Source organism: Pseudophryne corroboree, chromosome 10 (genome assembly GCF_028390025.1).
Source record: "Pseudophryne corroboree isolate aPseCor3 chromosome 10, aPseCor3.hap2, whole genome shotgun sequence".
NCBI lineage: Eukaryota > Metazoa > Chordata > Amphibia > Anura > Myobatrachidae > Pseudophryne > Pseudophryne corroboree.
Genome location: NC_086453.1, coordinates 140,264,526 through 140,290,448, shown reverse-complemented (window position 1 = coordinate 140,290,448; position 25,923 = coordinate 140,264,526). Strand labels below are relative to the sequence as shown.

General features: G+C 47.7%; 1 protein-coding gene across 2 annotated transcripts in view; it reads right to left on the bottom strand.

The window, feature by feature from the left end:
* Positions 1 to 25,923, bottom strand: part of PPP6R1 (protein phosphatase 6 regulatory subunit 1) — a 329,328-nt gene that overhangs the window by 286,567 nt on the left and 16,838 nt on the right. For both annotated transcript variants that reach the window (XM_063942823.1, XM_063942824.1), the window contains exons 2-3: positions 14,075 to 14,307; positions 13,684 to 13,870 (exon numbers count right to left, since the gene is read on the bottom strand). In XM_063942823.1, coding sequence (XP_063798893.1) covers positions 13,684 to 13,870; positions 14,075 to 14,301 — 414 coding nt within the window. In that variant the 5' untranslated portion in view covers positions 14,302 to 14,307. The remainder of the gene's footprint in view (positions 1 to 13,683; positions 13,871 to 14,074; positions 14,308 to 25,923) is intronic.

The following is a 25,923-nucleotide window of genomic DNA, read 5'->3' as shown; positions in this document are numbered from 1 at the left end:
TCTTTTTGGAAGAATATCGACAGGGCCGAAATTTGAACCTTAATGGACCCTAATTTGAGGCCCATAGACAGTCCTGTTTGCAGGAAATGCAGGAATCGACCCAGTTGAAATTCCTCCGTAGGGGCCTTCCTGGCCTCGCACCACGCAACATATTTACGCCAAATACGGTGATAATGTTGTACGGTTACATCCTTCCTGGCTTTGATCAGGGTAGGGATGACTTCATCCGGAATGCCTTTTTCCTTCAGGATCCGGCGTTCAACCGCCATGCCGTCAAACGCAGCCGCGGTAAGTCTTGGAACAGACATGGTCCCTGCTGGAGCAGGTCCTGTCTTAGAGGTAGAGGCCACGGGTCTTCCGTGAGCATCTCTTGAATTTCCGGGTACCAAGTCCTTCTTGGCCAATCCGGAGCCACGAGTATAGTCTTTACTCCTCTCCTTCTTATGATTCTCAGTACTTTTGGTATGAGAGGAAGAGGAGGGAACACATACACTGACTGGTACACCCACGGTGTTACCAGAGCGTCCACAGCTATTGCCTGAGGGTCCCTTGACCTGGAGCAATATCTGTCCAGTTTTTTGTTGAGGCGAGACGCCATCATGTCCACCTTTGGTTTTTCCCAACGGTTTACAATCATGTGGAAGACTTCTGGGTGAAGTCCCCACTCCCCCGGGTGAAGATCGTGTCTGCTGAGGAAGTCTGCTTCCCAGTTGTCCACTCCCGGGATGAACACTGCTGACAGTGCTATCACATGATTTTCCGCCCAGCGAAGAATCCTTGCCACTTCCGTCATTGCCCTCCTGCTTCTTGTGCCGCCCTGTCTGTTTACGTGGGCGACTGCCGTGATGTTGTCCGACTGGATCAATACTGGCTGACCCTGAAGCAGAGGCCTTGCCTGACTTAGGGCATTGTAAATGGCCCTTAGTTCCAGGATATTTATGTGAAGTGACGTTTCCATGCTTGACCACAAGCCCTGGAAATTTTTTCCCTGTGTGACTGCTCCCCAGCCTCTCAGGCTGGCATCCGTGGTCACCAGGACCCAATCCTGAATGCCGAATCTGCGGCCCTCTAGGAGATGAGCACTCTGTAACCACCACAGGAGAGACACCCTTGTCCTTGGAGACAGGGTTATCCGCTGATGCATTTGAAGATGCGATCCGGACCATTTGTCTAGCAGATCCAACTGAAAAGTTCTTGCGTGGAATCTGCCGAATGGAATCGCTTCGTAAGAAGCCACCATCTTTCCCAGGACCCTTGTGCACTGATGCACTGACACCTGGCCTGGTCTTAGGAGTTTCCTGACTAGGTCGGATAACTCCCTGGCTTTCTCTTCCGGGAGAAACACCTTTTTCTGTACTGTGTCCAGAATCATCCCTAGGAACAGCAGACGTGTCGTCGGAATCAGCTGCGATTTTGGAATATTTAGAATCCATCCGTGCTGTCGTAGTACTATTTGAGATAGTGCTACTCCGACCTCTAACTGTTCTCTGGACCGTGCCCTTATCAGATCATCGTCCAAGTAAGGGATAATTAAGACGCCTTTTCTTCGAAGAAGAATCATCATTTCGGCCATTACCTTGGTAAAGACCCGGGGTGCCGTGGACAATCCAAACGGCAGCGTCTGAAACTGATAGTGACAGTTCTGTACCACAAACCTGAGGTACCCTTGGTGAGAAGGGCAAATTGGGACATGGAGGTAAGCATCCTTGATGTCCAGAGACACCATGTAGTCCCCTTCTTCCAGGTTCGCTATCACTGCTCTGAGTGACTCCATCTTGAACTTGAACCTTTTTATGTAAGTGTTCAAGGCTTTCAGATTTAAAATGGGTCTCACCGAGCCGTCCGGCTTCGGTACCACAAACAGCGTGGAGTAATACCCCTTTCCCTGTTGTAGGAGGGGTACCTTGATTATCACTTGCTGGGAATACAGCTTGTGAATGGCTTCCAATACCGCCTCCCTGTCGGGGGTAGACGTTGGTAAAGCAGACTTCAGGAACCGGCGAGGGGGAGACGTCTCGAATTCCAATTTGTACCCCTGAGATACTACCTGCAGGATCCAGGGGTCCACTTGCGAGTGAGCCCACTGCGCACTGAAATTCTTGAGACGGGCCCCCACCGTGCCTGAGTCCGCTTGTAAGGCCCCAGCGTCATGCTGAGGACTTGGCAGAAGCGGGGGAGGGCTTCTGTTCGTGGGAAGAAGCTGTCTGTTGCAGTCTTTTTCCCCTTCCTCTGCCCCGGGGCAGATATGAGTGGCCTTTTGCCCGCTTGCCCTTATGGGGACGAAAGGACTGAGCCTGAAAAGACGGTATCTTTTTCTGCTGCGAGGTGACTTGGGGTAAAAAGGTGGATTTCCCAGCCGTTGCCGTGGCCACCAGGTCCGATAGACCGCCCCCAAATAACTCCTCCCCTTTATACGGCAATACTTCCATATGCCGTTTGGAATCCGCATCCCCTGACCACTGTCGCGTCCATAATCCTCTTCTGGCAGAAATGGACATCGCACTTACTCTTGATGCCAGAGTGCAAATGTCTCTCTGTGCATCTCGCATATATAGGAATGCATCCTTTAAATGCTCTATAGTCAATAATATATTGTCCCTGTCCAGGGTATCAATATTTTCAGTCAGGGAATCCGACCAAGCCACCCCAGCACTGCACATCCAGGCTGAGGCGATTGCTGGTCGCAGTATAACACCAGTATGAGTGTATATACTTTTAAGGATATTTTCCAGCCTCCTATCTGCTGGCTCCTTAAGGGCGGCCGTTTCTGGAGACGGTAACGCCACTTGTTTTGATAAGCGTGTGAGCGCCTTATCCACCCTAGGGGGTGTTTCCCAACGAGCCCTAACCTCTGGTGGGAAGGGATATAGTGCCAATAATTTTTTAGAAATTAGCAGTTTTTTGTCGGGGGTAACCCACGCTTCATCACACACTTCATTCAATTCATCTGATTCAGGAAAAACTACGGGTAGTTTTTTCACACCCCACATAATACCCCTTTTTGTGGTACTTGCAGTATCAGAGATGTGCAAAACCTCCTTCATTGCCGTGATCATGTAACGTGTGGCCCTACTGGAAAATACGTTTGTTTCTTCACCGTCGACACTGGAGTCAGTGTCTGTGTCCGTGTCGACCCACTGAGGTAACGGGCGTTTAAAAGCCCCTGACGGTGTTTGAGACGCCTGGACAGGCACTAACTGAGCTGCCGGCTGTCTCATGTCGTCAACAGTTTTCTGTAACGTGCCGACACTGTCACGTAATTCCTTAATTACGGCCATCCATTCAGGTGTCGACTCCCTAGGGGGTGACATCACCATTATAGGCAATTGCTCCGCCTCCACATCATTTTCCTCCTCATACATGTCGACACACACGTACCGACACCCAGCACACACACAGGGAATGCTCTGATAGAGGACAGGACCCACTTAGCCCCTTGGGGAGACAGAGGGAGAGTTTGCCAGCACACACCAGAGCGCTATATATGTATAGGGACAACCTTACAATAAGTGTCTATCCCTTATAGCTGCTTATATCTGTTATTTTGCCAAATAAGTGCCCCCCTCTCTTTTTTACCCTGTTTCTGTAGTTGCAGGATGCAGGGGAGATTCTGTGAGCCTTCCTACCAGCGGAGCTGTGTGGGAAAAATGGCGCTGTGTGCTGAGGAGATAGGCCCCGCCCCCTTCACGGCGGGCTCTTCTCCCGCTTTTTTCTGGAAAACTGGCAGGGGTTAAATACATCCATATAGCCCAGGAGCTATATGTGATGTATTTTTTGCCAAATAAGGTAAATTCATTGCTTCCCAGGGCGCCCCCCCCCCCCAGCGCCCTGCACCCTCAGTGACCGAAGTGTGAAGTGTGCTGAGAGCAATGGCGCACAGCTGCAGTGCTGTGCGCTACCTTATGAAGACAGGAAAGTCTTCTGCCGCCGATTTATGGACCTCTTCTTGCTTCAGCATCTGTAAGGGGGCCGGCGGCGCGGCTCCGGGACCCATCCATGGCTGGGCCTGTGATCGTCCCTCTGGAGCTAATGTCCAGTAGCCTAAGAAGCCCAATCCACTCTGCACGCAGGTGAGTTCGCTTCTTCTCCCCTTAGTCCCTCGATGCAGTGAGCCTGTTGCCAGCAGGTCTCACTGAAAATAAAAAACCTATTTAAACTTTTACTCTAAGCAGCTCAGGAGAGCCACCTAGATTGCACCCTTCTCGTTCGGGCACAAAATCTTAACTGAGGCTTGGAGGAGGGTCATAGGGGGAGGAGCCAGTGCACACCAGCTAGTCCTAAAGCTTTTACTTTGTGCCCAGTCTCCTGCGGAGCCGCTATTCCCCATGGTCCTTTCGGAGTCCCCAGCATCCACTAGGACGTTAGAGAAACATAGCTAATACTGTACATCTGAATGTTCCTGTATGGCTATTGTACAACACTGAAATAAATAATGGGTTCCCTTTCAAGTGCGCAACCTAGGAGGCTGCCACTGAAGTGAGAAACCTGTTAGGTGATCCCCACACCTCTAACCAAAATACAAATATGCTACAAAGTGGTAACTCTTTCAGATGGCGCCTCCAAAATCATATTACATCAACCAACATATCAATAAAAAATATACGTCCCTGAATTGATGAATTGCTGTTAAAAGAACTCTCAGTCCTCACAATATTCTGAAAGGAACGTTAGACAATGTGTGGTGGTTCTCTCTTTCCACCTCAGTATGCAGAATGTTCATACATGAATCATAAAAAATAAGATTTTACTTACCGATAAATCTATTTCTCGTAGTCCGTAGTGGATGCTGGGACTCCGTAAGGACCATGGGGAATAGCGGCTCCGCAGGAGACAGGGCACAAAATAAAAGCTTAAGGATCAGGTGGTGTGCACTGGCTCCTCCCCCTATGACCCTCCTCCAAGCCTCAGTTAGGATACTGTGCCCGGACGAGCGTACATAATAAGGAAGGATATTGAATCCCGGGTAAGACTCATACCAGCCACACCAATCACATCGTACAACTTGTGATCTGAACCCAGTTAACAGTATGATAAACGCAAAGGAGCCTCTGAAAAGATGGCTCACAACAATAATAACCCGAATTTTTGTAACAATAACTATATACAAGTATTGCAGACAATCCGCACTAGGGATGGGCGCCCAGCATCCACTACGGACTACGAGAAATAGATTTATCGGTAAGTAAAATCTTATTTTCTCTGACGTCCTAGTGGATGCTGGGACTCCGTAAGGACCATGGGGATTATACCAAAGCTCCCAAACGGGCGGGAGAGTGCGGATGACTCTGCAGCACCGAATGAGAGAACTCCAGGTCCTCCTCAGCCAGGGTATCAAATTTGTAGAATTTAGCAAACGTGTTTGCCCCTGACCAAGTAGCTGCTCGGCAAAGTTGTAAAGCCGAGACCCCTCGGGCAGCCGCCCAAGATGAGCCCACTTTCCTTGTGGAATGGGCTTTTACTGATTTTGGCTGTGGCAATCCTGCCACAGAATGTGCAAGCTGAATTGTACTACAAATCCAACGAGCAATCGTCTGCTTTGAAGCAGGAGCACCCAGCTTGTTGGGTGCATACAGGATAAACAGCGAGTCAGATTTTCTGACTCCAGCCGTCCTGGAAACATATATTTTCAAGGCCCTGACAACGTCAAGCAACTTAGAGTCCTCTAAGTCCCTGGTAGCCGCAGGTACCACAATAGGTTGGTTCATGTGAAATGCAGAAACCACCTTAGGTAGAAATTCAGGACGAGTCCTCAATTCCGCCCTGTCAGAATGAAAAATTAAGTAAGGGCTTTTATATGATAAAGCCGCCAATTCTGACACACGCCTGGCTGAAGCCAAGGCTAACAGCATCGACACCTTCCATGTGAGATATTTTAAGTCCACAGTGGAAAGTGGTTCAAACCAATGTGACTTTAGAAAACTCAACACCACATTGAGATCCCAAGGTGCCACTGGAGGCACAAAAGGAGGCTGTATGTGCAGCACCCCTTTTACAAATGTCTGAACTTCAGGTACTGAAGCCAGTTCTTTCTGGAAGAAAATCGACAGGGCCGAAATTTGAACCTTAATGGACCCTAATTTTAGGCCCATAGACAGTCCTGTTTGCAGGAAATGAAGGAAACGACCCAGTTGAAATTCCTCTGTAGGGGCCTTCTTGGCCTCACACCACGCAACATATTTACGCCAAATGCGGTGATAATGTTTTGCGGTTACGTCCTTCCTGGCTTTGACCAGAGTAGGGATGACTTCTTCTGGAATGCCTTTTTCCCTCAGGATCCGGCGTTCAACCGCCATGCCGTCAAACGCAGCCGCGGTAAGTCTTGGAACAGACAAGGCCCCTGCAGTAGCAGGTCCTTTCTTAGAGGTAGAGGCCACGGTTCGTCCGCGAGCATCTCTTGAAGTTCCGGGTACCAAGTCCTTCTTGGCCAATCCGGAACCACGAGTATAGTTCTTACTCCTCTCCTTCTTATGATTCTCAGTACTTTTGGTATGAGAGGCAGAGGAGGGAACACATACACTGACTGGTACACCCACGGCGTTACCAGAGCGTCCACTGCTATTGCCTGAGGGTCCCTTGACCTGGCGCAATATCTGTCCAGTTTTTTGTTTAGACGTGACGCCATCATGTCCACCTTTGGTTTTTCCCAACGGTTTACAATCAGGTGGAAGACTTCTGGGTGAAGTCCCCACTCTCCCGGGTGAAGGTCGTGTCTGCTGAGGAAGTCTGCTTCCCAGTTGTCCACTCCCGGAATGAACACTGCTGACAGTGCTATCACATGATTTTCCGCCCAGCGAAGAATCCTTGCAGCTTCTGCCATTGCCCTCCTGCTTCTCGTGCCGCCCTGTCGGTTTACGTGGGCGACTGACGTGATGTTGTCCGATTGGATCAACACCGCCTGACTAGGAAGCAGAGGTTTTGCTTGACTTAGGGCATTGTAAATGGCCCTTAGTTCCAGAATGTTTATATGAAGAGATGTTTCCATGCTTGACCACAAGCCCTGGAAATTCCTTCCCTGTGTGACTGCTCCCCAGCCTCTCAGGCTGGCATCCGTGGTTACCAGGATCCAATCCTGAATGCCAAATCTGCGGCCCTCTAGTAGATGAGCACTCTGCAGCCACCACAGGAGAGACACCCTTGTCCTTGGCGACAGGGTTATCCGCTGATGCATCTGCAGATGCGATCCGGACCATTTGTCCAGTAGATCCCACTGAAACGTTCTTGCATGGAATCTTCCGAATGGAATCGCTTCGTAAGAAGCCACCATTTTTCCCAGGACCCTCGTGCACTGATGCACTGAGACCTGGCCTGGTTTTAGGAGGTTCCTGACTAGCTCGGATAACTCCCTGGCCTTCTCCTCCGGGAGAAACACCTTCTTCTGGACTGTGTCCAGAATCATTCCTAGGAACAGTAGACGTGTCGTTGGAATCAGCTGCGATTTTGGAATATTTAGAATCCACCCGTGCTGACGTAACACTACCTGAGATAGTGCTACTCCGACTTCTAACTGTTCCCTGGATCTTGCCCTTATCAGGAGATCGTCCAAGTAAGGGATAATTAAAATGCCTTTTCTTCGTAGAAGAATCATCATTTCGGCCATTACCTTGGTAAAGACCCGAGGTGCCGTGGACAATCCAAACGGCAGCGTCTGAAACTGATAATGACAGTTTTGTACTACAAACCTGAGGTACCCTTGGTGAGAAGGGTATATTGGGACGTGGAGATAAGCATCTTTGATGTCCAGAGACACCATATAGTCCCCTTCTTCCAGGTTCGCTATCACTGCTCTGAGTGACTCCATCTTGAATTTGAACCTTTTTATGTAAGTGTTCAAGGATTTCAGATTTAAAATTGGTCTCACCGAGCCGTCCGGCTTCGGTACCACAAACAGCGTGGAATAATACCCCTTTCCTTGTTGCAGGAGGGGTACCTTGATTATCACCTGCTGGGAATACAGCTTGTGAATGGCTTCCAAAACTGCCTCCCTGTCGGAGGGAGACTTTGGTAAAGCAGACTTCAGGAACCGACGAGGGGGAAACGCCTCGAATTCCAGTTTGTACCCCTGCGATACTACCTGTAGAATCCAGGGATCCACTTGCGAGTGAGCCCACTGCGCGTTGAAATTCTTGAGACGGGCCCCCACCATATCTGAGTCTGCTTGTAAAGCCCCAGCGTCATGCTGAAGACTTGGCAGAAGCAGGGGAGGGCTTCTGCTCCTGGGAAGCGGCTGCATGGTGCAGTCTTTTTCCTCTTCCTCTGCCCCGGGGCAGAAAAGAGTGGCCTTTTGCTCGCTTGTACTTATGGGAACGAAAGGACTGAGTTTGAAAAGACGGCGTCTTTTTCTGCTGATGTGAAGTGACCTGGGGTAAAAAGGTGGATTTTCCAGCCGTTGCCGTGGCCACCAGGTCCGATAGACCAGCCCCAAATAACTCCTCCCCTTTATACGGCAATACTTCCATGTGCCGTTTGGAATCCGCATCCCCTGACCACTGTCGCGTCCATAACGCTCTTCTGGCAGAGATGGACATAGCACTTACTCTTGATGCCAGGGTGCAAATATCCCTCTGTGCATCACGCATATATAGCAATGCATCCTTTAAATGTTCTATAGTTAACAAAATATTGTCCCTATCCAGGGTATCAATATTCTCAGTCAGGGAATCCGACCATGCGACTCCAGCACTGCACATCCAGGCTGAGGCGATTGCTGGTCGCAGTATAACACCAGTATGTGTGTATATACTTTTTAGGATATTTTCCAGCCTTCTATCAGCTGGTTCTTTGAGGGTGGCCGTATCAGGAGACGGTAACGCTACTTGTTTAGATAAACGTGTGAGCGCCTTATCTACCCTAGGGGGTGTTTCCCAACGCGCCCTAACCTCTGGCGGGAAGGGATATAATGCTAATAATTTTTTAGAAATTAGCTGTTTTTTATCGGGGGAAACCCACGCTTTATCACACACCTCATTTATTTCCTCTGACTCAGGAAAAACTATTGGTAGTTTTTTCACACCCCACATAATACCCTTCTTTGTGGTACTTGTAGTGTCAGAAAGGTTCAATGCCTCTTTCATTGCCGTGATCATGTAACGTGTGGCCCTACTGGACATTACGTTTGTCTCGTCACCGTCGACACTAGACTCAGTATCTGTGTCAGGGTCTGTGTCGACCCACTGAGGTAACGGGCGTTTTAGCGCCCCTGACGGTGTCTGAGACGCCTGGACAGGCACTAATTGATTTGCCGGCTGTCTCATGTCGTCAACAGTTTTTTGCAAATTGCTGACATTATCACTTAATTGTTTAAATACAATCATCCAGTCAGGTGTCGACTCCCTAGGGGGTGACATCACCAACACAGGCAACTGCTCCGCCTCCACATCATTTTCCTCCTCATACATGTCGACACACGCGTACCGACACACAGCACACACACCGGGAATGCTCTGATAGAGGACAGGACCCCACTTAGCCCTTTGGAGAGACAGAGGGAGAGTCTGCCAGCACACACCCAGCGCTATATATATATATATACAGGGATAACCTTATATAAGTGTTATTCCCTTATAGCTGCTGTTATTATCGTTATTTGCTGCCAAAAATGCCCCCCCTTCTCTTTTTTACCCTGATTCTGAAGCAGGACTGCAGGGTAGAGTCAGGGAGCCGTCCTTCCAGCGGAGCTGTGAGGGAAAATGGCGCTTGTGTGCTGAGGAGATAGGCTCCGCCCCTTCACGACGTCCTTATCTCCCGCTTTTTTGTGTAAAAATGGCAGGGGTTAAAATACATCCATATAGCCCAGGAGCTATATGTGATGTATTCTTTTTGCCACCTAAGGTATATACTGTTATATTGCGTCTCAGGGCGCTCCCCCCCAGCGCCCTGCACCCTCAGTGACCGGAGTGTGAAGTGTGCTGAGAGCAATGGCGCACAGCTGCGGTGCTGTGCGCTACCTTAGTCTGAAGACAGGATGTCTTCTGCCGCCGATTTCACCGGACCTCTTCGTCTCTTCTGGCTCTGTAAGGGGGACGGCGGCGCGGCTCCGGTGACCCATCCAGGCTGTACCTGTGATCGTCCCTCTGGAGCTAATGTCCAGTAGCCTAAGAAGCCCAATCCACTCTGCACGCAGGTGAGTTCGCTTCTTCTCCCCTTAGTCCCACGATGCAGTGAGCCTGTTGCCAGCAGGACTCACTGAAAATAAAAAAACCTAAACTAAACTTTTATTCTAAGCAGCTCAGGAGAGCCACCTAGATTGCACCCTTCTCGGCCGGGCACAAAAATCTAACTGAGGCTTGGAGGAGGGTCATAGGGGGAGGAGCCAGTGCACACCACCTGATCCTTAAGCTTTTATTTTGTGCCCTGTCTCCTGCGGAGCCGCTATTCCCCATGGTCCTTACGGAGTCCCAGCATCCACTAGGACGTCAGAGAAAACATTGTGAGAAACAGAGGTTACAGTTTAATACATTTTAATATAAACGTAAAGTTAACAACTAGAATTAGGATCTCAAAGTGAGATATCCCATAAAAGCTGAACACAAAAAGATGAGACAATTACCAGCTGAGCTATGAACCAGAGTATAGACACCAGAGAGTACCCCATGTAGATATTCTGGGTCTTTCCTTAGACGATTGTCTCATCATGTTCCACTAGTATCAAGTTGTCTGGTTTTATGTGGTTCGAACTGCTCCGGGGTCTGTGTCTTGACTATACCATCATATTCTATGTTACAAGTGTCTGTGCCAATTCTTAGCCCAGCTGGTAATGGTCAGGATTGGGTTTCCCAATGTGGCATGTTACAAACTGTATGAATTTTAGACTGATAAAAGCAAGTGAAAAAGTGGAAATTATTCTACTCAATCTAGTTCCTTCTTCTTTGGCAATTAAGCTACCATTGTAGATATCTGGAAGGTACAGTATCTGTAGCTCAGGAAATGAAGGCACTTAGGGGTATATGCAATTGTGGTCGAATTCCCGAAAATGTCGAAAAACCGGACATTTTCGCCAAAAAATAAATAAAATAAAAAAATCGACAATGCAATTCAGTACTTTTCGTCAAAAAAAAAACGGACTTTCCAAATTCAACTTTTTGAAATTCGACATTTGACAAATTCGACATTTCTGCAATGGTACAAATGCTGCATTTCGACAATAGTAAATTCAATTGAAGATTGTAAATTCGACAACAGTGCTTTTAGACAGTAAATTTGTAATTATCAATCCGCCTTACTTTGCTGGCGGAATCTAATAAAACATTTTAAAAACATGTTTTTTTGTTTTTTTTTAATTGGTAATAGCATATCTATTTATATTAGAAGTGATTAGGTACTTGGTTTGTCTATTTAGGAGGCACAAGTATTTTTTATATATTTTTTTAAATATTTTTTCTTTTCTTTCTATGGAATGGGTTAAAAATCAGAAAAAAAATGCGTGGGGTCCCCCCTCCTAAGCATAACCAGCCTCGGGCTCTTTGAGCCGGTCCTGGTTCTAAAAATACGGGGGGGTAAATGACAGGTGATCCCCCGTATTTTTAGAACCAGCACCGGGCTCCACTAGCTGGGGAGATAATGCCACAGCCGGGGGACACTTTGATATCGGTCCCTGCGGCCGTGCCATTAAAACTCCAACTAGTCACCACTGGCCAGGGTACCCTGGAGGAGTGGGGACCCCTTCAATCGAGGGGTCCCCCCCCTCCAGCCACCCAAGGGCCAGGGGTGAAGCCCGAGGCTGTCCCCCCATCCATGGGCTGCGGATGGGAGGCTGATAGCCTTTTGTGAAATTAAAGAATATTGTTTTTTGCAGCAGAACTACAAGTCCCAGCAAGCCTCCCCCGCAAGCTGGTACTTGGAGAACCACAAGTACCAGCATGCGGGGGGGAAACGGGCCCACTGGTACCTGTAGTTCTACTGCAAAAAAAATACCCAAATAAAAACAGGACACACACACCTTGAAAGTACAACTTTATTACATACATGTCGACACACACACATACTTACCTATGTTGACACGACGTTCGGTCCACTTGTCCAAGTAGAATCCACGGGGTGTAACTGAAAATAAAATTATACTCACCTAAATCCAGTGTCCAGTGATATTTGTAATCCACGTACTTGGCAAAATAAAAAAACGCATTTACCCGCTCCACACGGACTGAAAGGGGTCCCATGTTTACACATGGGACCCCTTTCCCAGAATGTGGAGACCCCCTGTGACTCCTGTCACAGAAGGTCCCTTCAGGCAATCAGGTAGCGCCACGTCCTGGCACTCTCCTGATTCCCTATGCGCGTCTGAGCTGGCAGACAGCGCATCGCACAGCACCTCCATTAGTTTCAATGGTGGGAACTTTGCGGTCAGCGGTGGGGTTACCCGCGGTCAGCCGCTGACCGCGGGTGACCTCACCACTGACCGCAAAGTTCCCACCATTGAAGATAATGGAGGGGGCTGTGCGATGCGCGTCTGACAGCTCAGACGCGCATACAGCCAATCAGGAGAGTGCCACGACGTGGCGCTCCCTGATTGGCTGAAGGGACCTTCTGTGACAGCAGTCACGGGGGGTCTCTGCATTCGGGCAAAGGGGTCCCATGTGTAAACATGGGACCCCTTTCAGTCCGTGTGGAGCGGGTAAATGCGTTTTTTTGTTTTGCCAAGTACGTGGATTACAAATATCACTGGACACTGGATTTAGGTGAGTATTAAGTTTATTTTCAGGTACCCCGGATTCGTCGACATTGGAGACGTGGCAGTCGGCGTTTCAACATAGGTAAGTATGTATGTGTCGGCATGTGTGAAATAAAGTTGTACTTTAACGGTGTGCGTGTCCTGTTTTTATTTGGGTATTTTTTTTGCAGAAGAACTACAGGTACCAGCGGGCCCGTTTCCCCCCCGCATGCTGGTACTTGTGGTTCTCCAAGTACCAGCTTGCGGGGGAGGCTTGCTGGGACTTGTAGTTCTTCTGCAAAAAACAATATTCTTTCATTTCACAAAAGGCTATCAAGCCTCCCATCCGCAGCCCATGGATGGGGGGGGGGGGCAGCCTCGGGCTTCACCCCTGGCCCTTGGGTGGCTGGAGGGGGTGGGGGGAATGGACCCCCTTGATTAAAGGGGTCCCTACTCCTCCAGGGTACCCCCGGCCAGGGGTGACTAGTTGGGTATTTAATGCCACGGCGAGCGGTATAAAAGTGTCCCCCGGCTGTGGCATTATCTGTCCAGCTAGTGGAGCCCGGTGCTGGTACAAAAAATACAGGGGACCCCTACTCTTTTTGTCCCCCGTATTTTTTGCACCAGTACCAGGCGCAGAGCCCGATGCTGGTTGTTAAAATACGGGGGATCCCCTATCATTTTTTTTCCCGTATTTTGGCAACCAGGACCGGCTCAAAGAGCCCGAGGCTGGTTATGCTTAGGAGGGGGGACCCCACGCAATTTTTTTTTCGGGTTTTTTACAGTTTTGACATTTTTAAAAATCGAATCAAAATCCGTCAATTGGCCCGTTTTTCGACAGCGGGACTGTCTAATCTGTTTTTTATTGAATATGTCGAATTCCGGCACCCGCCGGCCGGAATTCGACGGTCGATTTGTGTCGAATTAAAAAACGGGCGAAAAATTGCCGCAATTCGCCCGGAATTGCATATACCCCTTAGACTGATTAATAATGGTTTAAGGACACGAGGAAGGAGGATTAGAGGTAGAGAGGTTACCTGTTCTGTTTTGCGGTTAATAAGAATTCCCATCACTTTGCTGAAGAAACTGGCCAGCAGAGGATTCAGGTCTTCGTCATTTTGCAAAAAGCCATACAGCCGCTTCAGTAATGCCTCGTCTTCTCCTAAAGCATCGTTAATTTGCGATACATCTGCTGTCAGGATCTCACATGATACACTGGGATATCTAAAAGAAACCGCAAACAACTACATTTACCAAGTGGCAAAGGATTGAAACCTCCAGCTTTAGAAGTTAACAGGGGTGTACAGCATGTACAAAAGCCTATGAATCTACGATATCCCCACTATCATGAATTAACAGCAACTGGGTGAAAGACTTAACCAAGATAACTTCAATAGGTTTGTGACAAAGAATCCAGTTCATGCTTACTTATAGCGCATTTTTTCATCCGTGTCACTGGAAGGCTCCTGTGTAATGCAGGTGACCAATTCCTCCATGTGCTGTGGTCGGACCAGGAATTCCACCAGCTTGCGATTAACTACCTTGCACTCCTGTAGCACATCCTCCTCTTCGAGCACTTCAAAAAGGGTAACATTTTCCTTCTCCAGAAGGGTGTCCACATGAGAACTTGTGTGCAAGTCAAATTTCCAAAACATGACTCACTGCAAAACACAATTAATGGGGATTTTTTTTTTTAGATTTTATTATTTTTTTGCACTTTATATCTTTGATCAATTCATAGGTGTACGTCAAAACAATATATTTTTTATAGAATGCATGCTTCATTTTTAATGGACTAATAAATGCAAAAGCAACTGTTGAAATTTAGAACAATCAAATTATAACCATTCAGTGCAGCTTTGTAACTATGGGCAGACCAAGGACCAGTGGTCTAGCAAACCAAATGGGCTGGGATGACCGCACTGGGCAGCAGGAGAACAATACTTTACTTACAACAGGTTTCCCAAACCTCAAAATCCAACAGAGTTGAAACAGGTTGGGACTGAAATGCAGGCGGTCAGAACACTGAACATGGCATCCTGATCTTGATAATCCCTGTCCCCCCTGCAGCATAACCCTAACACTCTCCAGGGGTGCCTAAACCTAACCCTGCCCACCCACCCATTCCCCCCCGCCTGCCGCATAACCCTAACCCTCCACAGGAGTGACTAAAACTACACCCCCCCCCCCCTCCCGCCACACACACACACACACACACACACAGTCCCGGCACCGTGCTTGAAACCCTATTGGGAATGCTGGCGTCGGCATTCCGGCATCGGTATTTTAACTGCCGGGATCGTGGCTGGATCCTGTGGAAACAGAGATCCAATCCACGTTGTATCCATTCTCTGGGATTTCTGTTCATGAATCACTGATTGGTCAAGCTCCCAACTTGGGCCATTTCTGTATAGCGTAAAAAGCAGCATCTGCGACCACAACATTATATTTATACTGTGATCCCCTCACTGCAGCCATACCACTAGAGGTTGAACAAAAATGCCAGTCGACAATTCTTAGCCTATTAGGTGAAAAAATAAGATTTTACTTACCGGTAAATCTATTTCTCGTAGTCCGTAGTGGATGCTGGGGACTCCGTAAGGACCATGGGGAATAGACGGGCTCCGCAGGAGACATGGGCACTTTAAGAAAGAATTTCGATTCTGGTGTGCTCTGGCTCCTCCCTCTATGTCCCTCCTCCAGACCTCAGTTAGAGAAACTGTGCCCGGAAGAGCTGACAGTACAAGGAAAGGATTTTGGAAATCCAGGGCAAGACTCATACCAGCCACACCAATCACACCGTATAACTTTACCCAGTTAACAGTATGAACAACAACAGAGCATCAGTTCAACCCTGATGCAACAATAACATAGCCCTTATTGCAGCAATAACTATATACAAGTATTGCAGAAGACGTACGCACTTGGGACGGGCGCCCAGCATCCACTACGGACTACGAGAAATAGATTTACCGGTAAGCAAAATCTTATTTTCTCTAACGTCCTAGTGGATGCTGGGGACTCCGTAAGGACCATGGGGATTATACCAAAGCTCCCAAACGGGCGGGAGAGTGCGGATGACTCTGCAGCACCGAATGAGCAAACACAAGGTCCTCCTCAGCAAGGGTATCAAACTTGTAGAACTTTGCAAAAGTGTTTGAACCTGACCAAGTAGCCGCTCGGCACAGCTGTAATGCCGAGACCCCTCGGGCAGCCACCCAAGAAGAGCCCACCTTCCTAGTGGAATGGGCCTTAACAGATTTTGGCAGCGGCAATCCAGCCGCAGAATGAGCCTGCTGAATCGTGTTAAAGATCCAGCGAGCAATAGTTTGCTTTGAAGCAGGAGCAACGAGCTTGTTGGAAGCATACAGGATAAACAAAGATTTTGTTTTCCTGACCCTAGCCGTTCTGGCTACATAAACCTTCAAAGCCCTGACCACATCAAGTAACTCGGAATCCTCCAAGTCAGTAGTAACCACAGGCACCACAATAGGTTGGTTTATATGAAAGAATGAAACCACTTTTGGCAGAAATTGTGGACGGGTCCGCAATTCTGCTCTATCCGCATGGAAAACCAGATAGGGGCTTTTATGTGACAAAGCCGCTAATTCTGACACACGCCTAGCCGAAGCCAATGCTAGTAGCATGACCACCTTCCACGTGAGATATTTCAATTCCACCGTTTTGAGTGGTTCAAACCAGTGGGATTTCAGGAAACTCAACACCACGTTAAGATCCCAAGGTGCCACCGGGGGCACAAAAGGGGGCTGAATACGCAGTACTCCCTTCACAAACGTCTGAACTTCAGGTAGAGAAGCCAGCTCTTTTTGAAAGAAAATGGATAGGGCCGAAATCTGGACGTTAATGGAACCAAATTTTAGGCCCAAAGTCACTCCTGACTGTAGGAAGTGAAGGAAACGGCCCAGCTGGAATTCCTCCGTAGGGGCATTCCTGGCCTCACACCAAGCAACATATTTTCGCCATATACGGTGATAATGTTGAGCTGTCACGTCCTTCCTAGCCTTTATCAGCGTAGGAATAACCTCATCTGTAATGCCTTTTTCCGCTAGGATCCGGCGTTCAACCGCCATGCTGTCAAACGCAGCCGCGGTAAGTCTTGGAACAGACAGGGCCCTTGTTGCAACAAGTCCTGTCTTAGAGGAAGAGGCCACGGGTCCTCTGTGAGCATTTCTTGCAGATCTGGATACCAAGTCCTTCTTGGCCAATCCGGAACAATGAGTATTGTTCTCACTCCTCTTTTTCTTATGGGTATGAGAGGAAGAGGAGAAAATACATAGACCACGGTGTCACCAGTGCGTCCACAGCTATCGCCTGAGGGTCTCATGACCTGGCGCAATACCTCTGTAGATTTTTGTTGAGGCGGGATGCCATCATGTCCACCTGTGGCAGTTCCCACCGACTTGCAATCTGCGTGAAGACTTCTTGATGAAGTCCCCACTCTCCCGGGTGGAGGTCGTGCCTGCTGAGGAAGTCTGCTTCCCAGTTATCCACTCCCGGGATGAACACTGCTGACAGTGCGTTTACGTGATTCTCTCTGCCCAGCGAAGAATTCTGGTGGCTTCTGACTGAATCAGAACCGGTTGGTCGCGAAGCAGGGTCTCCGCTTGACGTAGGGCGTTGTATACGGCCCTTAGTTCCAGGATGTTGATGTGAAGGCAAGTCTCCTGACTTGACCACAGACCTTGGAAATTTCTTCCCTGTGTGACTGCTCCCCACCCTCGGAGGCTTGCATCCGTGGTCACCAGGACCCAGTCCTGAATGCCGAATCTGCGGCCCTCGAGAAGGTGAGCACTCTGCAGCCACCACAGGAGAGACACCCTGGCCCTGGGGGACAGGGTGATTAACCGATGCATCTGAAGATGTGATCCGGACCACTTGTCCAGTAAGTCCCATTGAAAGGTCCTCGCATAGAACCTGCCGAAGGGAATGGCCTCGTATGATGCCACCATCCTTCCCAGGACTCGAGTGCAGTGATGCACTGACACCTGTTTTGGTTTTAATAGGTTCCTGACCAGTGTCATGAGCTCCTGAGCTCTCTCTATCGGGAGATAAACCCTTTTCTGGTCTGTGTCTAGAATCATGCCTAGGAAAGGCAGATGAGCCGTAGGAACCAACTGCGACTTTGGAATATTTCGAATCCAGCCGTGTTGCCGTTACACTTCCAGAGAAAGTGATACGCTGTTCAGCAACTGCTCTCTTGATCTTGCTTTTATGAGGAAATCGTCCAAGTACGGGATAATTGTGACACCTTGCTTCCGCAGGAGCACCATCATTTCCGCCATTACCTTGGTGAAGATTCTCGGGGCCGTGGAGAGACCAAACGGCAACGTCTGAAATTGGGAATGACAATCCTGTACCGCAAATCTGAGGTACGTCTGATGAGGTGGATAAATGGGGACATGAAGGTATGCATCCTTTATGTCCAGAGACACCATAAAATCTCCCCCTTTCAGGCTTGCGATGACCGCTCTTAGCGATTCCATCTTGAACTTGAACCTTTTCAGGTATATGTTCAGGGATTTTAAATTCAATATGGGTCTGACCGAACCGTCCGGTTTCGGGACTACAACATGGTCGAATAATAACCCCCTCCTTGTTGAAGGAGGGGAACCTTGACCACCACCTGTTGAAGATACAATTTGTGAATTGCAGTTAACACTATTTCCCTCTCATGGGGGGAAGCCGGCAAGGCCGTCGGTGAGGGGGCATCTCCTCAAAGTCCAGCTTGTATCCCTGAGACACAATATCTATTGCCCAGGGATCCAACAGGGAGTGAACCCACTTGTGGCTGAAATTACGAAGACGTGCCCCCACCGGGCCTAGCTCCGCCTGTGGAGCCCCAGCGACATGCGGTGGATTTTGTAGAGGCCGGGGAGGACTTCTGTTCCTGGGAACTAGCTGTGTTGTGCAGCTTCTTTCCTCTGCCCCTGCCTCTGGCAAGAAAGGACGCACCTCGGACTTTCTTGTTTCTTTGTGATCGAAAGGCTGCATTTGATAATGTCGTGCTTTCCTAGGCTGTGCAGGAATATAAGGCAAAAGATCAGAATTACCAGCTATAGCTGTGGAGACCAGGTCCGAGATCCCTTCTCCACACAATCCTCAGCCTTCCATATGCCCCTTAAGTCGGCATCACCTGTCTATTGCATATTCTACAGGACACGTCAAGCAGAAATCGACATAGCGTTGACTCTAGAACCCAGTAGACTAATGTCTCTTTGGGCATATACACACACACACACACATACATATACACACACATATATTTAAATTTAACCTCACGAAGGCGGAACGTGAGGCAGTAGACCAGCTATCCTCCTATCAGGACATAGTGATTAGACCCGCCGACAAGGGCGGTGCTATAGTTGTTCTGGATTTGGACTACTATAGAAAATAAATTCACTCACAACTGGCGGAGGTGGGAGTCTATCAGAAACTCAAGGGAAATCCGGTCCTGGAATATCTGAAAGAGCTGATGGATATCCTAGTAAGAGCTAAAGAAAAAGACTTACTTCCTGACAAAGTATTTAAAGCATTATGTGTGGATTACCCCACGAATCCAGTACTATACACACTGCCCAAGCTTCACAAACATGACTCCCTGCCGCCCGGTAGACCTATTATTTCCGCAAGGGATTCCTTGTATCAGCCAGTGGCACAGTTACTGGACAGCATTCTACAGCCGTTACTGACTACCCAAGAAATGTTTCTGAAGGACACCACTTCGTTTCTACTCAAGTTGGAAGCTCTTCGAGACATTCCTCCCAACACGTTATGTTGTTTAGATGTTCATAGTCTTTATACATCAATCCCGCATCATGAGGGGATGCGAGCTATGAAAGCATTCCTAGGAAGGAATCTTGCTTTTAGCATATTTGATCATGAATTGTTCCTGACCCTGCTCGAGCTTACTCTGTATCGTAATTACTTCTTGTTTGACGGGGAATTCTATTTACAGCTGCGAGGGTGCGCGATGGGATCATTAGTAATACCCTCGTATGCTAATGTATATATGTTCGATCAAGAACACAAGATGTTCTTTAGCAACCCTGCAGTGAGAAGCAAGATACTGATGTACACTCGATACATCGATGACGTGTTCCTACTGTGGGGGGGCGGCCTTGAATCCTTTGAGTCCCTAATGTTGGAGATTAATAATTTATCGTCTCCGATCAAGTTCACGTATTCATGTAATAACACTGTGGCTAATTTTTGGGATGTCAAAGTGATGTTGGTTGATGGTGTATTACATTCAGAAATATACTCCAAACCCACTGATCGGAACACACTATCGATGGCTTCTAGCCATTACCCTCCCGCTTTGAAGAAGGGCTTACCGACATCACAAATGATGCGGGTGGCCCGTATTACTAGTGACCATGCCAAGGTACCTCAACTGTTGGACGAAATGATTTCCAAATTTAAGCACCGAGGGTATGATAGACAGCTCCTCCAGGTACAAAAACAGAAAGTGCTCGGCATGCCCCGATGCGAATTGTTGAAGCCAACTAGTAGTAAGGAGAGTACCATCTTACCCTGGAGTAGCGATTATTCGGTCCCATCATCCACAGGGCCTCTAAGGCTCTTTGGCCCATAGTGGCATCTGACCCTGAACTCCCCGGGCTCAAGAAGATCAGACCAGTCGCGGCGTTTAGGAGTGGTCGGAATTTAAGGGACCGATTGGTACGTACAGATATCACGGGAATGGGGAAGGCGGACGCACCGAATTTTTATCATAAAGCCCCTGGTTGCTACAGATGCTCCAAATGTGCCACATGTCGTCACATGGTGGCGTGCAAGGACTTTAAGCACCCACATAATAATGAAAAAAAGTATAGCATCAGACATGTGATTACGTGTAATACTTCTTTTGTAGTATACGCCATTGTCTGTCCGTGTGGTTTTTACTACATAGGCCAGACTACGCGTAAGTTAAGTGGAAGGATGGCGGCACATCAATCGGCCATCAAACTGACACTTGAAGGGAAGACGGTTGACCAACCAGTGGCGCGTCATTTTAAATCAGCTGGTCACAAATTATGCGACCTTAGATACTTTGGCATAGACCACGTACCACTCACGTTGCGGGGAGGTGATAGGGCTAGATGTTTGCTGGAGAAGGAATCAAGGTGGATCATGAGGTTGAATACGTTCGCTCCTTTTGGTCTGAATGACAAGATCAATTGGAATGCTGTATAATTATGTCGTTAGTAGGTGCAGGGCTTGATTGTAGTCTTTTTGTGCCCCAGCTTTACGGCATGTGGGGATGTATCCTGAAGGTTGGGGGTGGCTTGCTTTGCTAGTAGTGCCATTCTCTATATTTGGGAACTGCACCTAAGCATTAGCTCTAAATAGATAATGGGTACATGCTTAGAATGGTCTACACTGAGTAGTGGCAAGATGTTATGGGGTATGGTAACTGCTTATTTTGTGTATATTGTACTTGTTGTATTGATTGTGTGTTGTTTGTTTTCTGTAGTTTCTTAGTTATGCTTTGTTTTTTGTTCTAGGTCCCTGCCAGGCTTGCGCTGCAAGCCCCCGGGGGAACCAGTTCCGGAGCTGTAATACTGGCGATGTCCTGCTCTGCAGACAGTGGGGCTGGTGACGCGCAAGCTGTGCGTTGCCTGGGCAACATGACGTCGGGAGCGGAAACGGAAGTGACTGTAGCAGCCGTGAACGGGAGCCAGGGGGATGGTGGCGGAGTTTGGCGGGACCTATACAGGTATTTAAATGTGTGTTTGTCTTTGTCATTTTATCTTGTATGGTACTGAGGACGGAGCGGAAGCTCTGAAACGTGAGTCTACCTGTAATACAAGCTGTGTTGCTTCATTGAACCCGTCTCCAGTGCCGTGATTTGTGAGAGGTGTATGTTGGATTACACTGGCACGGGGACCTGTTGTGATTTCAGAGTAGGAGTACCGGCTGCGATGGACAGTAATATATATATATATATATATATATATATATATATATATATATATATATATATATATATATATATATATATATATATATATATATATATATATATATATATATATATATATATATATACACACACACACACACACACACACACACACAAAAGTATCTTTATCTTGCGCCAACTCAGGAGCGGCACACTGGGAGAGGTCTTTGTTGGAAAACCTCAAAAACATGCAGAGAAAAACAAATTCCCAAGTGCGCTAATAATGAAATGTAGTTACACAAATCTTCCAGCGTTTATTTTGTCGGAAAATGTGGACTGGAGGATGTTTAGATCTGGGGAACTGTAACACACACCCCTCACCAAAAAGTCACCCAAACAAGAGGCCAACAGGCCAATTAATAAAAAGTTTTTTTTAATAACATATATTTGAACATATGAATTTTGGTACACAATTCAAGATATAAAATTGTATCAATAAAACACAGCCACAACCAACATGTTTGTAAGATGGATTCTAGATACTCTCTCACCTTTTTCAAGGTGCGAGCTCGAAGGGAGTATCTTCACAAACTAGGGTGCGCTTTCCTGACTGACAAAAGGGTTTTATATACATATACATACATACTAGGGTCTCAATCTCTGCTGATAAGGTACCTGCCCACGCTGCTACAGCGCTATAAACCCATGCCGACACAATCGCCGGTCTGAGTAGTGTACCAGAATGTGCACGCTATCTGCAGGATCCCTGAGGATAGCTGTTAAGTCAGGGCTACCTTTTGGGCAAACGTGACACCCTAGGGGAAGATTCCCATCGTATCCTGGCCCTAGTAGGGAAAGGATACTCCCTGAGAATTCTTTGTGGGAAACTGCAGTCTCTTGTCTGGAGAATCCCGCTCTTTTTCATCATGAGAGGAGGGAAATTTACCTCAGCTTTCTTCCCCTTAAACATGTGTACCCTTGTGTCAGGGACAGATGAGTCATCAGTGATATGCAAATCATCTTTTATTACAATAATCATATATTGAATACTTTCCTGCCATTTTGGCTGTAACTTTGCATTATCGTAGTCGACACTGGAGTCAGACTCCGTGTCGATATCAGTGTCTATTATTTTGGATAGTGAGCATTGAGAGGCTCTGAAGGTCTTTGCGACATAGGGACAGACATGGGTAGATTCCCTGTCTGTTCTCTAATCTTTTGTGCAATAAATTCACCTTAGCACTTAATTACACATATCCAAACAGGTGTCGGCGTTGTCAACGGAGACACCCCTCACACACACACACATTTGCTCCATCTCCTCCTTAGGGGAGCCTTTTACCTCAGACATGTCGACACACACGTACCGACACACCACACACTCAGGGAATGCTCATCTGAAGACAATTCCCCCACAAGGCCCTTTGGAGAGACAGAGAGAGAGTATGCCAGCACACACCCCAGCGCTATTAACCCAGGAATAACACAGTAACTTAATGTTAACCCAGTAGCTGCTGTTTATATTGATTTTTGCACCTAATTATGTGCCCCCCCTCTCTTTTTACCCTCTTCTACCGTGTATCTGCAGGGGAGAGGCTGGGGAGCTTCCTCTCAGCGGTGCTGTGGAGAAAAAACATGGCGCTGGTGAGTGCTGAGGAAGAAGCCCCGCCCCCTCGACTGTGGGCTTCTGTCCCGCTTAAATATCCATTTTCTTGGTGGGGGCTCAAACATATATACAGTGCCCAACTGTATATATGTGTACTTTTGCCAAAAGAGGTCCATATGCTGCCCAGGGCGCCCCCTCCTGCGCCCTGCACCCTTACAGTGACCGGAGTATGTGAGGTGTGTTTGGAGCAATGGCGCACAGCTGCAGTGCTGTGCGTTACCTCATGTGAAGAACGGAGTCTTCTGCCGCCGATTTCGAAGTCTTCTTGCTTCTCATACTCACCCGGCTTCTGTCTTCCGGCTCTGCGAGGGAGACGGCGGCGCGGCTCTGGGATCGGACGACGAGGGTGAGATCCTGTGTACGATCCCTCTGGAGCTAATGGTGTCCAGTAGCCTAAGCAGCAGGACCTAGCTTCAGAGAGTAGGACTGCTTCTCTCCCCTCAGTCCCACGATGCAGGGAGTCTGTTGCCAGCAGAGCTCCCTGAAAATAAAAAACCTAACAAAATACTTTCTTACAGCAAGCTCAGGAGAGCTCACTGAACAGCACCCAGCTCGTCCGGGCACAGATTCAAACTGAGGTCTGGAGGAGGGACAGAGGGAGGAGCCAGAGCACACCAGAATCTAAATTCTTTCTTAAAGTGCCCATGTCTCCTGCGGAGCCCGTCTATTCCCCATGGTCCTTACGGAGTCCCCAGCATCCACTAGGACGTTAGAGAAACCCTAGTATTGGATGACTCCTGTATATCGTTGCCCAAATAGCAAAACTGTAGCAGGGCATGCTGGTATATGTAGTTCAACAACCGCTGGATAGCCAAAGGCTCCCCATCCCTGGCATCTTACATGCATTGGATGTAATTGATCACAAGACTGTGCAGTCAGGATATGCTGAATTCTCACCGCTTGCATTCCGCTTATGTACAATGAATGTCTTTCAAGCAATCGCAAGGTGGCAAACAGTATGCTAACCACTAAATATTCTCTTTGCTCCAGTCATGCACAAGTTCAGAGTTGTGCGGCTCAGAGCAATCTCCATAAGCAAAGGTTTGTAGCGAAGATGTTTGGAAGAAACCATAACACGTTTCACCGTCATGCATGTGTTTCCTCAGTTAAGACAGATACACACTAGACGATTTTGATCCAATAAAGAGAAAGATTTCCATTGAAATTACCCCAGCTGCAGAATGAAAGATTAAGAGCATACACACTGAACTATATAGTGAATAATATCATTCAGTAACGTCACCCCTTCCATCCCTGAAAATGCAGTCATGAAAACATAGCCCAAATTGGACTGCATGTTCAATTGATAAAGATAAATGATAAAGACCTGCGGGAGCGTGCATCGTTATCGTGCATACACACTTGAGGCCGTGCATGATCTCTTTATCATGCATATCGTCCACTCGAATCGTCTAGTGTGTATGCCCCTTAAGGCAGATAAATACGTGCTGAGATGCCAATTGCTGTTTAATCAATGGCTAGCCAACTCGCTGTATTGCGTCCACAGATTATCTTACTGGAGATATTATTGGCTGTGGCTGTCCATAAAAACATCCAAGGAGTCTTTTTGGCAGTATTCAATGGCCAGAGGCTGGTTTCTAAAACGTTTCGCTGTCTAGTGGCAGCTTTATTTGATAAAGCTGGCACTAGACATTTGGCACAATTGAAATTTTGCCAGCGAAATGGTGGGGAGGTTGGTCATATTTACCATATTTTCTCGACATCCTCTGCACTTAAAAGTGCGGGAGGAGGTATTCTCTTTGATTTATAAAGTGCTAGGGATCTCTTTACACCCCTCCGCTGGCCTGGGACTTCTCCATTTGTATCCTGCACCAGTACAACCATCCCAAAAGATATGTGGTAGGCCATATACGTATAGCAGCACATGCTGCTTTAGCCCAGAACTGGAAGCAGTCACACACTCTCTCTTTGCTTAAAGTGTTTCATTAAGTTCAGTTTCACTATGAGATGGAAACTACCTTTGTGCTTTATTCGACCCTGGTCTCCTCTCCATTTGTGAAGTAACGGTCATGGCTTGAGTACATCACATTGCAAAGATACGCAATTTTTCCAGAAACCTTCACTTTCTGAATCGCTCTAATTCAGTTTAAATGAAGATTCTTTCTTGATACAATATTGACTGTATGTGCGGTTTTCAAATGTTTATCCGCCAGCAGCCACTAGATGGTGCCCAAACGGAGCTATTCAATTGTAGCTCCGTTCGGGCACGATGGCTGCCGGCGTCTGCATTTCAGCTCGCACCACCAAGGACGGAAGCAAACTGAAATAAGCGAAAAGCACCCAGTTTGGGTGCCAATATGGCACTTTTCACGATCACCCCCCAGAACTTTGGTCAGGTACTTCTTTACGTGGCTAAACCCTACCTCTACAGGTGCGATCAGCGCGAAAACCAAAAACAATTGAATATTGCTCCCACGATCTCCTGTCACTTTTTTCTTTAAATTTGTTTTAATTTCGATAATAGACTATTGAGGCTAAAAAAAATGTGCTGTATCCCCTATTCTACTTACGTCAAAATCCCGTGTTTTTTCACGTGAACGCGCATCAACCAGGGATTTGGCAAGTGTAAAAAAGAAACGATCTGGGACAAAGTTCCGGGTCCCTGACCCTGCTCTTTACCAGGGTCGGGTGGAGACCTGGAAATTTGCCAGCTTGATAGACCCA